This window comes from Misgurnus anguillicaudatus, chromosome 24, assembly GCF_027580225.2.
Source record: "Misgurnus anguillicaudatus chromosome 24, ASM2758022v2, whole genome shotgun sequence".
In the NCBI taxonomy this organism is placed as follows: Eukaryota; Metazoa; Chordata; class Actinopteri; order Cypriniformes; family Cobitidae; genus Misgurnus; species Misgurnus anguillicaudatus.
Genome location: NC_073360.2, coordinates 42,139,830 through 42,157,441, shown reverse-complemented (window position 1 = coordinate 42,157,441; position 17,612 = coordinate 42,139,830). Strand labels below are relative to the sequence as shown.

Sequence of the window (17,612 nt, the reverse complement as noted above, 5' to 3'; positions counted from 1 at the left end):
TCAGCAATTATTTTCCCACCCCTTCTTTTTATTTGGTCATTACTTTATACAATAGTTTGTGATGATTTCTGGCCATAATTGAGACGCATACTTGTTTTGCTAAATCCATTGTAAAGCAGCGAGCGTCTTCTCTCTCCAGTACAGCAGGAGGCGCTGCAGCACTTTAGTCCGCAAATAAACTCACTAAAGAAAGAAAGAAAGAAAGAAAGAAAGAAAGAAAGAAAGAAAGAAAGAAGGAGCGCGCGTGTGATGTGTTTGTGTATTCTCAGTGTTTTTCTCTCTTGCGTGTTTCATTGAGTGTAAACAGAGTCTTGTCTCTGTGTATTTAAGTGTTGAGACGATGCAGGACACAACAGTGTGTGACAGTAAACAGAGCTTACAGGAGGATCAAACCTCCACAGAGTCTCTGGATTCTGTCTGTAACGCTGGAGAACAGCAGCAGATCCTGCAGACCAAACTGAAGATGTGTTCAGTTAAACTCATCGACTGCAGGAACCTCATGATGAAGTTTAAAACTGAACCTACAGAAATCAAAACTGAACCCACAGAAATCAAAACTGAACCCACAGAAATCAAAACTGAACCCACAGAAATCAAAACTGAACCCACAGAAATCAAAACTGAACCCACAGAAGAGGAAGATCCCACTGAGGAAGATGATGATTTTATTCCATCAGATGTCTCCTCAATTATTGTTGTATTTTTAACATTTTTAACTGTCATGTGAGCACCTGTTTTGGGTTTTCAGTCACAAACTCACTGGGCGGTTTCCTGGACAGGGATTAGACTAGTCCTAAACTAAAATTTTTTTTTAAGGAAAACACCACAGTTTTTCAATATTTTACTATGTTTTTACCTCAACTTAGATTAAGTAATACAGTCCTATATTCTTTCGGTCCGTGCACTTTTAATCTTTGTACAGCGCTTCTTGTGTTAGCATTTAGCCTAGCCCCATTCATTCCTATGGCTCCAAACTAAAAAAGTTTTTGTGCCACAATACATACTCATGTAACAGTCTTTAAATAGGGAAAACATGTAAGTGGTGGCTTCTAAATTCATCCCTGTTTGTCTGTCCCATTGACTTCAGTCAGTTTCACAGTTCTTTTCCCCAGAAAATATTGAAAGACATAGCCAAAAAGGTCCATCAGTCACTCAATAATAAAATTACGAAGTGACAAAAACACTTTTGTATGCGAAGAAACCAAAACAAATGATTTAATTTAATTATTTGTTCTCCTCCTTGGTTGTTCATGAGCAGACTACGACACATCACCTGCTGACGTAGTTGCCAATGTTTTTATTTAAGCTGTTATGCAAACATTGTAAATGATACTTAAACATCCTCTATAAATGGAAATATTACTTGCCAGTGTATTCTGTGTCTGTACGCTGGCAATCTGCATGCGCCATAATCTGGTTGTGAACACACACTGAACAACCAAGAAGGATAAATTTTTTTTGTTTTTGTTTTTTGTTTACTTTGCGTACAGAAGTGTTCTCATCACTTTATAATATATTTAATGAACGAATGTTGGACCTTTTTGGTAATGTCTTTCTTTGTTTTCTGAGGAAAAGAATTGTGAAACTAACTAAAGTCAGTGGGACAGACAGAAGCCACATGGTTTGATGGTTTTTATTAAAAATATGTAACATTGTGTTGTGAAGACAATCGGAGCACTTGGGTGTTTAGAACGACACAGGTGTAAGTGATTTATGATAAAATGATCATTTTGGGGTCACCATATAATGCAACAAGAATTGTGAAAGTCTTTGTACAAATAAAAAATATTGCTCCATTTGACTCCTACAAAATAGTGGATTACTCCCAAATAATCATGCATTACATTATATGTTTCTTTGTCTTTATCGATCACTTATTGAACTGTCATTTAGGGATGGGCACGAGTACTCGGACGTGGCATCGATGATCGATCACGAAAACGATGATCATGTGGGTTTCTTTATTTATTTATTGTGGATATGGCTGTATATGGATGTCTGATAGCGTTACAAGCGTCTGTGGGTCTGGAGATGCGTGTTTGACGTCGTGCTGAGCTACACAGACCGACGTATGACATCACCATGCATGATTCAAAAACAAACAGATGATTCCGCGCACCCGCCACGCAGAAACCCGCCGATCCGCGCAATGCGCGGCAACGCGCCTATCTTGCCGATCCTACGAAGCCGGCCACACCTCACATCACTGAGGCACTATGGTTTAAAAGGATGCCGTGATTTTTGGAAATACACTCGGTTAGGTGCAAATGTACAGCGCCGTCAAAAGTTCAATGGATTATCATCTCACATTTAAACATCAAATGCCAAGAGATACCAGAGAGCCATGTTAAAGCGTAACTAAACCCCTGGTCAGAGCCTGACTCCACCCACTGGCAATATTTGAAAAATGTAAGAAAAGTGGGCAGATCTCAATGGAGATAGAGGGGACGAACTAAGTGTGTGGTGAGATCGTAACAAGGGCGTGGTGAGCTTGAACCTGCTTACGTCACGAGGTATTTTTTGGACCCAACATCCAATAGGAAAATTCAACTGCAGTAGCCACCGTTCAACCTGAAGAGGGCAGCACTCAGACGTTTTTAAACCATATATTGTAACACTTTATATCCAAATGTCAAAAAACGTACTAAAATCAATGAACAGCACTAATAAAGCATCATTCTTACAGATCATTAACTAAAAAAAGTTGGTTTAGGGTTTAGTTACTCTTTAACATTACATCTTGACTGACAACAGGTGAGAGGATAACACGACACAGCTAATTGCTAAAATGATAGCAAAACACTTAAAGCTGCTTAATGTTGTGAAGCTTGAGCTTTGACTGGATGTGTTAAAAAGCGCACTGTTTATGGTGTACATCCACAACGGGAGTTAAAACTTTCTGTACATAACTTAGTTGAAAACTTAGTTGAAGTCTTGCATTTTATGCAGATAGATGCATGTTGTATAATACATTTATGTTGTAAATAAGGCTTAACATTATGTAGAGTGCGTCAGTAAAGAAAGCGCATCAGTTTTTGCTTATTAACCATTTAGTTTCACTTCATCACGCAGCTTTTCCTGTAAGAGGTTTCTGTTAAAAAAACATTTAATTAATTAATAATCTAAGTATGTGTTCATTGTTCTGGTAAAGTTTCTTCAAAATTAAGTTTTATTTAAGTGTTTTTAATAAAAACAAATCATTTTCACCATGACGCGTATGCCCCGCCCCTTTGATTGCCCCGCCCCCAGTTAATCGAGTACTCGTTTTTCAGACCTATGGATTAATCGAAATGAAAAAATGAGATAAATGCCCATCCCTACGTCATTATCATTTTATCGGGTAAATTTATATAAAATTAGAATCGTAAAATAATTTTTTTCGAATTATCGCCCAGCACTGAAATATGTACTATAACTAATTTCTAATTATATACTATAACTAATAATATAAATATATACTACTAATAAACTCTCCAACACTCTTCTTCTACTACTCTTGACTAGGGGTGGCACGGTTCACAAAGCCCACGGTTCGGGTCGTATCATGGTTTTAGGGTCAAGGTTTTCCGTTCTATACAGTTCTTCTTGTTGTTTTTTCTTTTAATCGTTAACACTCCAGAAATTTACTAAAGCATATGATATAGCTTAATTATCACAAGTTCCAGGTGAATCTAGCCGAGCATGTCGTCTCATCACGCTGGCACCCAGTCTGTGAGTCGAGTATAAACAACTCTCCAAACGGAGGCTCGCGCTGTGGAGCCAGGCAAAAGTATACAAGGCTTTAGGTTACATACAAGCACAAGGCTACATTGTGCATGCGTCGAATTGTGCAACACACGCTCCGAGACAAGCGAACTGAATGGTTCAGATGTTTTTTCATGTACCGTGCCACTCCTACTCTTGACATCTATCTGACACTAAAACGCCACAACACTCACAAGGTGTCACAAGTTTCGAAACTCCTTTATACGGATGCAATACTCAGAATGAAAAGAGGCCACATTTGTCATTGGTTACATGATTTCTACATTAGCAACACAAGCCCTGAATCAGCCCTCGCTTCAAATATCCCATCACTAACAATGACATGTCTATTACATGTCTATATGTGTGAATCTAGAAAAAGATAGAGAATCTCAATTCTTCATCCTTCTTTATGTAAATAAGAGTGATAAGACAATTTATTTGTTTCATGTTTCTTTCAGATGTGAAGACTGATTCATGTTTGGATATAGAAATAACGTCCTCAACATCAAAAGAGCGACTGACAGCACAAACTCTTTCCTGCATCACCTGTGGAAAGACATTCAGCTCACAGAGACATTTAGAGAGACATGAAAGAAAACACACAGAACAGAAACTCTTCAACAGATCTGAGATCAGCTTTACTACCTTACAAGAGAAGAAACTTCATTCAGAAGACCACAGAGAGAAGAACAAGAAGCAGCAGCAGTTTCACTGTGAGCAGTGTGGGAAGATTTGTGTCTCTTCCTGTAAACTAAATATTCACATGAGGACACACAGTGGTGAAAAGCCTTTCAACTGCACTGAATGCGGAAATAACTTCAGAACCAAAGACCATCTTAAAGTTCATCAGAGAGTTCATACTGGAGAGAAACCTTACGTCTGTGCTCACTGTGGAAAGAGCTTCTCTAGGTCATCTCATTTAAGTGTTCATCTGAGAGTTCATACTGGAGAGAAACCTCATCACTGTAGTGTCTGTGGGAAGAGTTTTAGTCTAAAGCAAAACTTACTATATCACAAGAGACTTCACACAGGTGAAAAACCTTTCAAATGCTCTCAGTGTGACAAGACGTTTGGTCAGTTAGGTTCCTTACAAGCCCATCAGAGAGTTCATACTGGAGAGAAACCTTATCACTGTAGTGTCTGTGGGAACAGTTTTAGTGTAAAGTCTTCATTACTAAAGCACAAGAGAATTCATACAGGTGAAAAACCTTACAAATGCTCTCAGTGTGACAAGACTTTTTCTCGGTCAGATCAATTGAAAGTCCATCAGAGAGTTCATACAGGAGAGAAAGCTTAACACTGTAATGTTTTTGGGAAGAGTTAATCAACAGTCAAACTTTGTAAAGCACCATTAATTAAAGTTATGACACCAAAAACTTGTTTAAAGATTTACATTTTGTTAAAAAACAATTTAATAGTGAAATAAGAGCAAATAATCAAAGAATGAAATCGGTGCTGCTCATGTTTTTAGATTGTTCTACAGTACCGTATTATGGAGGACGGAAAATGACTTAATGGTCCCATATTTGAATGTCCTTAAAAGGATAGTTCACGCAAAAATGAAAATTCTGTCATCATTTACTCAATCTCATGTTACAAACCTTGTGGTTACAAATAAATTTCTTTGTTCTGGTGAACACGAGGGAAGATATTTTGAGGGAAGTTTGAAATCAAGCCATTTGTGATCCCCATTCGCTTCCATAGTATTATTTTTTCCTACTATAAAAGTGTTGTTTTTTTGACTGTGTTGACTCTTGTTTTATGAGTGAAATACACAGTTGAAATAGCCTTACCAATGGAAGTACACTAAATTTTAGTTTATGTACACTAAATGGGCCGGTGTCTGTAACTTAAGAAAACAAACAACGTCTGATTTCCAACAGATATTTTATCAAAACTTGTGGCTATCAAAACTTGTTACCAAAAGACTTTAGCATTACAAAACAACACATTAGCATCACATAACCAGCCAGTTCTAAAAGCAGGTGATGGCGCCTTATTATTAATCTATGGCGGGTTATCCGTGTATGGCGGATTAAACGTGCAAATAGCCGTTCATTGGTCGATCAGACGTCTAACTGAACTGAAAATACAAACCTTACGAAAATAAACCATGGTTTTATTGTGATTAAAGTGTTGTAACCATGTTTATTTTTTTGGTGTATTGATTACTATCAGCAAAACTATGGCTTTACCACACTAACCATGGTTTAACTATGGTTTTTGAAAACCATGGTTGTCAAAACCATAGTTATTTTGTGGTAACCATGGTTTTACTACAGTAAACATGGTTTTTTGGTCTTAACTGTAGTAAAACCATGGTTAATTTTCGTAAGGGGTTTTTTTCTGATCATAATCTCTTTGTCCTACAATGTCCTATCTTTATGGCTTTGCTTGATGTTTGGATTTTATTCTTCAGCATTTAATTTCCAATATCTTCTTTTCTTTTAGTAATTACTTTATACAATAGTTTGTGATTATTTCTAGCCATAATTGAGACGAATACTCCATTGTAAGTCCATTGTAAGCAGTAAGCGTCTTGTCTCTCCAGTACAGCAGGAGGCGCTGCAGCTCTTTAGTCCCCAGATAAACTCACTAAAGAAAGAAAGAAAGAGCGCGCGTGTGATGTGTTTGTGTATCCTCAGTTTTTTTCTCTCGTGCGTGTTTCATTGAGTGTAAACAGAGTCTTGTCTCTGTGTATTAAAGTGTTGAGACGTTGATGATGAGATGTGCTGTAAATGAGTAGGAACTGATCTGTCCATGCTGGATATATTGATGATTTCATCACAGAAATCTCTCAGCTGAAGAAAGAGGTGGCGTTACTGGAGACAATGCTGAAGTCAAGAGGAGATTTTGCAATGAATCGAGAGGTTTGTACAGCTTAAACATCATTTACCTGAATCAGACAACATCAAATCATTTCATGGATCAAACCTCCACAGAGTCTCTGGATTCTGTCTGTAACGCTGGAGAACAGCAGCAGATCCTGCAGACCAAACTGAAGATGTGTTCAGTTAAACTCATCGACTGCACGAACCTCATGATGAAGATTAAAACTGAACCCACAGACATCAAAACTGTACCCACAGACATCAAAACTGAACCAACAGAAATCAAAACTGAACCCACAGAAATCAAAACTGAACCCACAGAAATCAAAACTGAACCCACAGAAATCAAAACTGAACACACAGAAGAGGAAGATCGCACTGATGAAGATGATGATTTTATTTCATCAGGTATGTCTCCTTAATTATTGTTGTATTTTTAACTGTCATGAGAGGACCTGTTTTGGGTTTTCAGTCACAAACTCACTAATCAAGGGGTGCGTTTCCTGGACAGGGATTAGACTAGTCCTAAACAGAGATGTATAAAGTACTAGCGACCCAGACTTGAGTAAAAGTACAAGTGCTCTATCAAAAAAGTGACTTGAGTAGAAGTTGAAGTGCTCTTTAAGCACAGCACTTAAGTGGAAGTACTAAAGTATTAAACATGCTTTGTACTTAAGTATTGCAAGTAGTTTATTTTAAAATATACTACTCAAGTACTGAAAGTAAAAGTACAAGTATTAGACGGTGGGCCGAGGGGAGATTTCGTGTTATCAGACGATCTCTTGTGATGGATAACCCAGTTTTTTTATGTAACCGCTACGCTTTTCAACAAAGCAAATAAAAATTTTGCCACTTACACACCTTGCACATTACTATAATATCGGTAACTTTCTCCAGATTATTTTCCCGGCGAATAGAGCAAGCAGCTACGTTTGGGGTCCGAAGTTCATGACGTATTTGTTGCCTTCATCCAATAGCGTGCGTGGAAAAGTGATGACGCGTGTCAACAAACTGGCGAGTTTTGCTGGAAAGATTGAACTTGTTAACTAATTTTAGCCACTAATGCAGTTTTAATATTCAGTTTGACACAAAATGTGAATGTAGAGGTAACGTTGCCCATTCTTACCGTTTTTATTTTATGTAACCATCTTTGTCATGTCCTGTCATTTTTTTGTAATCTTTAATAAATACACCGTTCTATTTTTTACACCGTTCTGATATCTGTTATCGCTTGGAAACACAACGTCATAAAGCAAGACAGACTATTATTTTCCCTGCTTTATCATGTTTACTGGAAAGAAATGTCAAAAAATTAAGTGCTGCATGCATTTGAGGGTAGTGGACCCACCATTCCCTTCACAGGCACAAGTTGGCAGAAATTGATTTAATCAGTGTTTCTGTGAAAAAAGACCTTGAATGCAGAGAAAGCAGTACACAAGAATAATACAGGCATATAAGGAACCGACAAACAAGTTAATCAAACTAGCTAACACTAGCTACCACAGGCAGTGCTACAGCAATTTCACAAATATCACAAAGATAAAAAGTGCACAAAGGAGAAGAGAGGAAGTTTTTATTGAAGAAACTGCAAAGGAAGGTTGGTAGTATATTGTATAGACATGCAGTGAAGAAAGTAGCATGGTTTACAGTAGTATAAATTAAATATGCAATGTTTAAGCAGTAGCCTTTAAATAGCAGAGCAAAAATGCATCTAAGACAAATGGTTTAAGATTATTATAACAGTTACATAGAAAATCGCTGGGGGGGTGGCAACATGTACAGTGTATATACATACACATGTGCAGTGTAGTAAAAGTATAAGAGTAGTACAAATGTAGATGCAGTGTATTAACAGTAATATAATAAAAACAACCTACAAAATTTTCCTTTTCAATTATGGCATGATTGGCATCGTTATTATCAACAAAACCAGACACCTGGGGTCTCATTTATAAATCCTTACTAAAAGTCTACGTACGCACAAAAGCCAAAAATGGCATACGGCAAAAAATGTTAAGACAGAGCAAGGCACTGTTCCCTTTATAAATCACAGATCACCTGCAATTGTTCATACATGAATCATTCTCAGGTCCCACCCTGCAAGCCCACTCTCCCACCAAGTTCGGTTTTGTATAGATCACAACCCCCGTGCGGGAACCGGCGCACGCACAAAACGGGGCTGGAAATGCGCGCACACCAGCCCCCACACAAAGGCCGCGCTCCACAAAAGAAAAAACCCAATGAGAGATGGGCCTGCAGGGCGGGACCCGAGGATGATTCATGATTACCCAGCAGCCATATCACCCTGTAGCCCAGGGATGTCCAAAGTCGGTCCTGGAGGGCCTGTGTCCTGCAGAGTTTAGCTAAAACTTTCCTCAACACACCTGCCTCAAAGTATCTAGTCTGCCTATAAGACCTTGATTAGCTGGATCAGGTGTGTTTGATTAGGGTTGGAATAAAACTATGCATCACTATAGTGATGGGGACACTATACTGTCAAAAAAAGCACCGTCCTTTGGATGAGACGTTAAACCGAGGTCCTGACTCTCTGTGGTCATTAAAAATCCCAGGATGTCCTTCGAAAAGAGTAGGGGTGTGCCCCGGCATCCTGGCCAAACTTGCCCATTGGCCTACTAATCATCCCTCATACTAATTGGCTATATCACTGGGTCTCCTCTCCACTAATAAGCTGGTGTGTGGTGAGCTGTCTGGCGCAATATGGCTGCCGTCGCATCATCCAGGTGGATGCTTCACATTGGTGGTGGTTGAGGAGATTCCCCCATTCATATGTAAAGCGCTTTGAGTACTGAGAAAAGCGCTATATAAATGTAAGGTATTATGTATGAACACTTGCAGGTGATCTGTGATTTATAAAGGGAACAGTGCTTTGTTTAATAGGTCCTAATACTTCTTTGCGTATGCCATTTTTGGCTTTTGTGTGTACGTAGACTTTTAGTAAGGATCCTACGCACAGTTTTATAAATGAGACCCCTAAACAATGTGAAATTGGTTTATTATCCATCTTAAGGGAACAGGTGGAAACAATATATGTAGCATGAGTTTTTCACTGCTGAAAGTTACAAATCATTTTTCTTCAATCAGTGATGTGCAGAACCTAAACCTATTGTTTTGCACTTTTTTAGTGGTAGAGGCAGAGGATGGCGAGGCAACGCCAGTAAAAACACAGGCTCTGAGGTCTTAAGCCCATGGTCTTTACACATCCAAGCAGGCCCCACACCTTGCAATATCTGCAAACATAAGAAGTATAAGGTTCAGAAAAACAGCAGTAAAGGGGTTAAAATAAAATTAACAGTATAAAACAAGGTATCACTTCACCTGCCCTTACAAAAATTAACCATTGTTTTTCTACAGTTAAAAAAATGGTTACTGTAGTAAAACCATGGTAACCACAAAATAACTATTGTTTTGACAACTATGGTTTTATAGTTAAATCGTGGTTAGTGTAGTAAAACCATAGTTTTGCTGATAGTTATCAATACAACAAAATCCCTTGGTTACTACACTTTTACCACAATAAAACCATGGTTAATTTTCGCAAGGGTGCTATCGAGATTATACCCGGTACCTCACCACACAAAAACACAAGAACATTAACACACATATGCAAATGGGTAACGTTACAAGCACTTCGGCAAAACAGTCATTGAGGAGAGGCTGTTAACAACGTGAACTTTGACTGTCAAAGCTAAATGTACTTTTTAAAAAAAACTGTGGAAGAAACAGAGGGAGTAAACATTGCAGCTTATAAAAACTATAATACTGTGAAAAGCATAAATTATATAAAAATGTACATTTTCGCTGCTCTAACGTTAGTTGTCTACACACCCCAGCAGCTGTCGAAGTGTGGCTTGCCCACCGGTCATTTTCAAGCGCAGTGGGCGCAAACTTTATGAAATATTACTAGAACATTCGACTGGGGTGTGTCTCTCTTAAACGGAGATGTAAGAGAAATGAACACGACACATATACATATTTTGTGTATGACCGATCGGCGGTAAAAGTTAATATGCACGGAACATCGTTGTTGTACGGAACGGTTAACGTTAGTCTACGCCTACGTAAAACAACACTAACGAGACGCATACATACGTTTGAACAAACCAATGTACACAACAAACATTTTAAATAGATATCAATTAAATCAAATGAATACTTACAATCACACAAAGAATGTCCTTGGCGATGGTCAATTCCGCTGCAGCTCGTGTCTGAATCCGTGTAACAGCTGTTCTACTAACCAACGTCTGATTGGTTAATAATAATCTTTTGTCAGTATCTTGCCGCTCTATTGGTTCGACTGATATAGTAGGCAACCGCGTTTGCCTGCATATTTACGGGGACATTTTATCATTTCGGGGGAAAATGTGCAATAAATGCGAGTGGCAACACTTTTCATATCGTGGAGTATAAAACAACCTTCCTAACTTTACAAATTCAGGTTCTCCCTCCTTGGGGATCATCCTTTTCGAAAAGTAAAGCATATACGGATCCTCTGCCCACCGTCTATATTGTGTGATGTAGTAATTAAAGAAAACAGTCAAAAGTTTGAATATAATATTGTTTATATTATTTCAAATGTTTAAGCTAAAGGACACTTACAATTCCTTTGGCTGTAGCAGGAGTACAAGGACATGAATGTTCAGATAATTCAGATTAATTTAACTGATATGGCGATAGAGAATTCAGAATTAATGAAATATTAGTCGATAAAATGGTAATAGGTAAAGGTACAAGGTGTTTCATTGAATTTAGGTTTCCTTCTTTCGCGCACACTCGCCCTTTCTTGCGCATTCTCTCTCTCTCTGTCTTTTTTCGCGCACTTTGGTTCTCTCTTCGCTTCACATTTGTCAACAACCCTGGCTCATATTTGTGAGTGAGAGGTTGGGAGGGGTCGCCCTTTACTATCTCCAATTGGTTCAGACCACCATGTGACCATGATTCGTAACATTTGAGTGTAACGAGTAACTATGCAGCACATAAAAAATGTATTGGAGTAAAAGTATTAAACTCAAAGAAAAAATGTACTGAAGTAAAAGTGGAAGTAGGAGAAAAAAAGAATACTTCAGTAGAGTACAGATACTGTCTTTTAGTACTTAAGTACAGTAGTGAAGTAGTTCTACTTCGTTACTATACATCTCTGGTCCTAAACTACTTTTTTTTTTAAAGGAAAACACCACCGTTTTTCAATATTTTACTATGTTTTTACCTCAACTTAGATGAATTAACACAGTTCTATCTTCTTTCGGTGCGTGCACTTTTAATCTTTGTACAGCGCTTCTTGAATGTCCAAACAAAAGTTTTATTTTGTGCCACCATACTTACTCGTGTAACTACTCTCACGCAACAGTCTTTAAATAGGGAAAACATGGAAGTGTTTGGTGGTCCCATTGACTTCAGTAAGTTTCACAATTCTTTCCCCCAGAAAATTATGAAAGACATAGCCAAAAAAGGTCCATCAGTCATTCAATAATAAAATTATGAAGTGAAAAGAAAACTTTTGTATGCAGAGAAACCAAAACAAATCATTTTATTCAATAATTTGTTTTTCCTCCTTGGTTGTTCATGAGCAGACTACGACACATCACCTGGGGCCCGTTTCAATAAGGAGGTTCAACCAACTCTGAGTTTAAACTTGAACTCTGAGTTGACTTACTCTGAGATAGTAAACTCTTGAGTTTTCGGTTACAGAACAGTTGATCTGAGTTAGTTCAATCGACTCTGAGTAGGTTGACTCTGAGTTAAGCGCATGCACAGCCACAATGAAAAGCCATCATCGATGAAGCTCAGATATTACGATTTACCATGGCAACAGCACGTGACAAAGACGTCTTAATCATTTTTACTACTAAAACTGAAAGTGTTACTGCAAGTGTACAGCAAAGAAAAGAGTTGTTTTTGTAAATTGCTACTCTAGTAAATGCGTACATTTAAAGGGGACAGAGAATGAAAAACCATTTTTACCTTGTCTTTGTTGAATAATGGTAGTCTACCCACATTCACAAACATACAAAAAGTGCTAAACATGTTAAACATCTCAGTCTCATAGAAATTCCTCTTTTCGAAATGTCAGCCAGAAAACGGCCCAATCTGAAAAACTGATGCTTGTTATGACATCACAGGCATCTCCCTGCCCCTCCACTTTAAAATAATTGGCTACATTTTTTGAGTGGCAGCAAAGTCAGCCAATCAGTAATGAGATTGCAAGTTAAGCCAGTAGGGGGAGCCAAATAGGTGCAAACCACTTGTTTAAAATCCCCCAACCTAATAGAGCTATCTGAGAGAGGTTTTTAGGAAGCTTCTAAGGCATTACAGACCCAAACAAAAAAGTTTTTGTCTACATGTCACATCACAGAACAAGGATAAATACTCCGTTCAACCATTCTATGTCACCTTTAATTTTTCATCACAGTTAAAATATCCGAAGTAAATAAACTTAGGACTGTACGTTATTATATTCATTTACATGCAGATGCAATCTCATGGACAAAAAGATGACAGCAGCTCAGCTAAAAATGAAATTAAGCATAATACTTTGTCATATAAGGCTATGAACTTTACAAATGTTTGTCATGAATAAAAAAAACTCGCAGGGCCAGGATTCGAACTCCGATCGCCGACAGTACATCTGCCCTAACTACTGCACACAGCACTACCCACTAGACCAGCGATAATGACGAGTGGATACGTAAGAAATGTCAAGGCAACTGTATAGATGTAAGAGCACCACAAAGACTGATATTAGTGACGTAAGGATATTTATATATCTAAAATGACTGCAAAAAAAGTATAATTTTCCTCACATAAATGTAAGTGGATATGACAAAAAACCACTCGGGGTCTCAAAATCCTCTCACGACATAAATCTAACTTTCTACAAATGAATGCAACCATCCAATCATCATCTACAGGATTCTCTATAAAAGTACATGACATTTTAGTCACTAAGACGATCTATGCATCTAAGTATATCATATTAGCTTTACAAGTCATATCAATTTACTGTATGAAATTTTTAGTTGAAAGTTTAGTGTAATATATAAAAATATAAAGTCGTAAGTTAAAATGGTTTGCACTGGCAATTTAATTATAACTTAAAGACAGCTTAAAATATTTTACAGTGTTCATAATAAAAATGTGCCCAATGATTGAATGTACTAAAGCAACTAACAAGATTAAACACCGCTGCTCCTTTAAAAAAGGGGAGGAGACCACAAGAAACTCTGAGTTTACAGGATAAAACCTGCTCCCGACAAGGTTAGGTTCACAGAGTAAGTTACTGCGGAAACAAACTCTGAGTATAAGTTACCTCCTTCTGAAACAGGCTTGACTTACCCCGCTGTCTTAGGTTTAACCTACCTCTCATTTTGAAACAGAAAACTCAGAGTTTTCCTCATTTCAGGGTTAAAAAACTCAGAGTTTTCACTTAACCACCTTTCTGAAACAGGCCCTTGCTGACGTAGTTGACAATGTTTTTATTTAAGCCGTTATGCAAACATTGTAAACAATACTTAAACAACCCATATAAATGCCAATATTACTTGCCGGTGTATTCTGTGTCTGTACGCTGGCAACTCAGTGTTCTCATCACTTTATAATATTTTTATTGAACGAATGTTGGACCTTTTTGGTAATGTCTTTTCATTGTTTTCTGAGGAAATGAACCGTGAAACTTAACTAAAGTCAGTGGGACAGACAGAAGCCAAATGGTTTGATGGTTTTTATCAAAAATATGTAACAATGTGTTGTGAAGACAATCGGAGCACTTGGGTGTTTAGAACGACACAGGTGTAAGTGATTTATGATAAAATTATAATTTTGCGGTCAGTATATAATGTTGGTCCATTTGACTTCTACAAAATAATGGATTACTCACAAATAATCATGCATTACATTATGTTTCTTAGTCTTTCTTTGAACTGCCATCTTTAGTGTAGCTTTAAGCCTTGTACTTGACGCGTCCACACGAGCACAAGGGTGTGCGCGGCAAAAATGAAAAATTAGAAGACGCAGAGTGGTTGGTTGAGTGCGCAAGACCCCATTTCACTAGGCGGTGTGCACGTCAAATTTTGTAACTTTGCACGCGGCTCCGCAATCCAAGAAGCACAAGTTCCAGGTGAATATAGCCAAGCATGACGTCTCATCACGCTGGCACCCAGTCGGTGAGTCGAGTATAAAAAAACCCAAATGGAGGTTCGCGCTGTGGAGCCAGACAAGGTATACAAGGCTTCAGGTAACATACGAGCACGAGGCTACATTGTGCATGCGTCGAACCGTGCAACACACATGCTCCAAACCGAGACAAGCAAACCAAACTGTTCAAATGTTTTTTCATGTACCGTGCCACCCCTACTCTTGACATCTATCTGACACTAAAACGCCACAACACTCACAAATCAGGGCTTCATCTGGCACCCCCATTTATTCTTGACATGCGCTCTGAACCCTCGCTTCAAATATCCCATCACTGTGACATGTCTATTACATGTCTAAATGTGTGAATGTTGAAAAAGACACAGAATCTCACTTCTTTGTGTAAATAAGAGTGAAAAGACAATTTAATTGTTTTATGTTTCTTTCAGATGTGAAGAGTGATTCATGTTTGGATATAGAAATAACGTCCTCAACATCAAAAGAGCGACTGACAGCACAAACTCTTTCCTGCATCACCTGTGGAAAGACATTCAGCTCACAGAGACATTTAGAGAGACATGAGAGAAAACACACTGAACAGAAACTATTAACCAAATCTGAGATCAGCTTTACTACCTTACAAGAGAAGAAACTTCATTCAGAAGAGCACAGAGAGAAGAAGAAGAAGCAGTTTCACTGTGAGCAGTGTGGGAGGATTCAGAACCAAACCAAATCTTAAAGATCATCAGAAAATTCACACTGAAGAAAAACCTTTTCACTGTAGTGTCTGTGGGAGGAGTTTTAGTCATTGGAATAAGTTACTTAATCACAAAAGAATTCATACAGGTGAAAAACCTTTCAAATGCTCTCAGTGTGACAAGACGTTTGGTTGTTCAAGTAACTTAAGAGTTCATCAGAGAGTTCATACTGGAGAGAAACCTTATCACTGTAGTGTCTGTGGGAGGAGTTTTAGTCAACAGACTACATTACTAAATCACAAGAGAGTTCATACAGGACAAAAACCTTTCAAATGCTCTCAGTGTGACATGACGTTTGCTCAGTCAGGTTACTTAAAATCCCATCAGAGAGTTCATACTGGAGAGAAACCTTAACACTGTAGTGTCTGTGGGAAGAGTTTTAGTGTAAAGGGTTCATTACTAAAGCACAACAGAGTTCATACAGGTGAAAAACCTTTCAAATGCTCTCAGTGTGACAAGACGTTTGCTTGTTCAAGTAACTTAAAAGCCCATCAGAGAATTCATACTGGAGAGAAATCTTAACACTGTAATGTTTTTGGGAAGAGTTCATCAACAGTCAAACTTTGAGCTTTAAGCACCAGTGACCTTAATAAGGTTATGACACCTTTAAATATTGTTAAAACTTAATAGTAAAAAAAGAACAAATATTCTAATTATGAGCAATATTGCAGATAAATAGAACAGAACAAACAAACAATTGAAATAAAACTGCTGCTCATGTTTTTATATTAATCTAACAGTACTGTATTATGGAGGACTAAAAATGACTTAAAGGTCCCATATTTGAAAGTTTTATTTTAGGTTATGATGTCCTTATGTAATTTTTTTACTCACTTTCATGTTGTTTGTAACAGTTACAAACCTGTATAAATTTCTTTGTTCTGATGAACACAACGAAAGATATTTTGAGGAAAGTTTTTAATCAAGCTATTTGTGATCCCCATTTGCTTCCATAATAAAAAAAAATATTTCTATGAAAGTGTTGTTTTTTGAGACCTGTTTTGAAATAATGTTACCCATGGAGGTAACTAAATGTTAGTTTCTGTACCCTAAATGGGCCGGTGTCTGTAACTTAAAAAAAAAAGTTTGATTTCCAACAGATATTTTATCTAAACTTGTGGCTACCAAAGACTTTAGCATTACAAAACAACCCGTTAGCATCACATATTCATTAACAATATATAGTTTCAGTTTTCTCTGGCTTAATAATGTAACTTAAAAAGAAGGCTGCATGATAAATCGCATGAGATTGTCTCGCGCATCTCGTCAGTAAAGCGGCAGCCGGTTCAGAAAGCAGGGGCCTCATTTATAAAGCGTGCGTATGCACAGATTTGATCGTAAAGTGTGCGTACCCAAAAATCCATGGGAAAGTCCATATTTATAAAAACTGTCTTTGACATGGAAATGTGCTTGGCGCCACGTCAGGGTCTGAGCAGACGTACACACTTTTGCTTGTCCGATTGCTGCAGGTTTTTGGAAAATAAGCCATTCTAGCTGCTTGAAATTGGGTTTAAACATTGACAAGGGCTCTTTTATATGTCTGACATTAATTACGCATTATTTAAAGGCAAAGATCTGAAACTGCTCGGCTGCGCGCACAAGTTCAACTTCATTTGCGATTTATAGATTTGAAAGGGGTACGCGCGTTTTCTGCGTGTACGTTCGGTTTATGAATCACACGTACGCATTTTTATTAAATGATTGTAAGATCAAATGTAGGCTGCGTCCGAAAACTCTAAATTGCTGCCTTCTGAGGCAGCTTTACAAGGCATCAAGGCATGTCCAAATTCAATGTTTGGTTTACTTCCTGTCTCCTGAGATACCTATGCGTGGACGTACATTAAGAATGTGATAGGTCGAGTTCGAAAAAATAAAATGGCGGCCAAGGACGCGACTGGACCACCAATTTAGTGTAAATAAAGGTATATTTTCACTTTTTACACCTTTTAATTGCATTTCTAGCGAGAAATTAGTATTCAAATATGTGATTAGTTATCACAAAGGCGCTCTCTGTTTAAATTTCAAACATGCTGCCTAGAAGTGTGTCTGATAGTCTTTCTCTGAGCTACCTTCATGCCTCCGAAGTCATTTTCTCATGAGGCAGCGAGGCAACGAGTCACTGCCT

The 17,612-nt window shown here is 37.9% G+C and overlaps 2 protein-coding genes and 1 pseudogene across 6 annotated transcripts in view; all 3 read left to right on the top strand.

Annotated features, from left to right (window-relative positions):
* The window catches only part of LOC129438708 (uncharacterized), a 197,076-nt gene that overhangs the window by 146,576 nt on the left and 32,888 nt on the right, over positions 1 to 17,612 (top strand). The window contains exon 1 of one of the 5 annotated variants that reach the window (XM_073862500.1): positions 6,556 to 6,986. The exons of the other annotated variants lie outside the window; for them this stretch is intronic. Coding sequence (XP_073718601.1) covers positions 6,671 to 6,986 — 316 coding nt within the window. The 5' untranslated portion in view covers positions 6,556 to 6,670. Of the gene's footprint in view, positions 1 to 6,555; positions 6,987 to 17,612 lie in introns of those variants that run through there. 5 annotated transcript variants of the gene reach the window in all.
* LOC129437097 (uncharacterized) overlaps positions 6,452 to 17,612 on the top strand; it is a 524,696-nt gene continuing 513,535 nt past the window's right edge. The window contains exon 1 of the transcript XR_012367448.1: positions 6,452 to 6,560. The gene's annotated coding sequence lies outside the window, so the exon portion shown is untranslated. The remainder of the gene's footprint in view (positions 6,561 to 17,612) is intronic.
* Positions 14,729 to 16,455, top strand: LOC141349260 (uncharacterized; annotated as a pseudogene).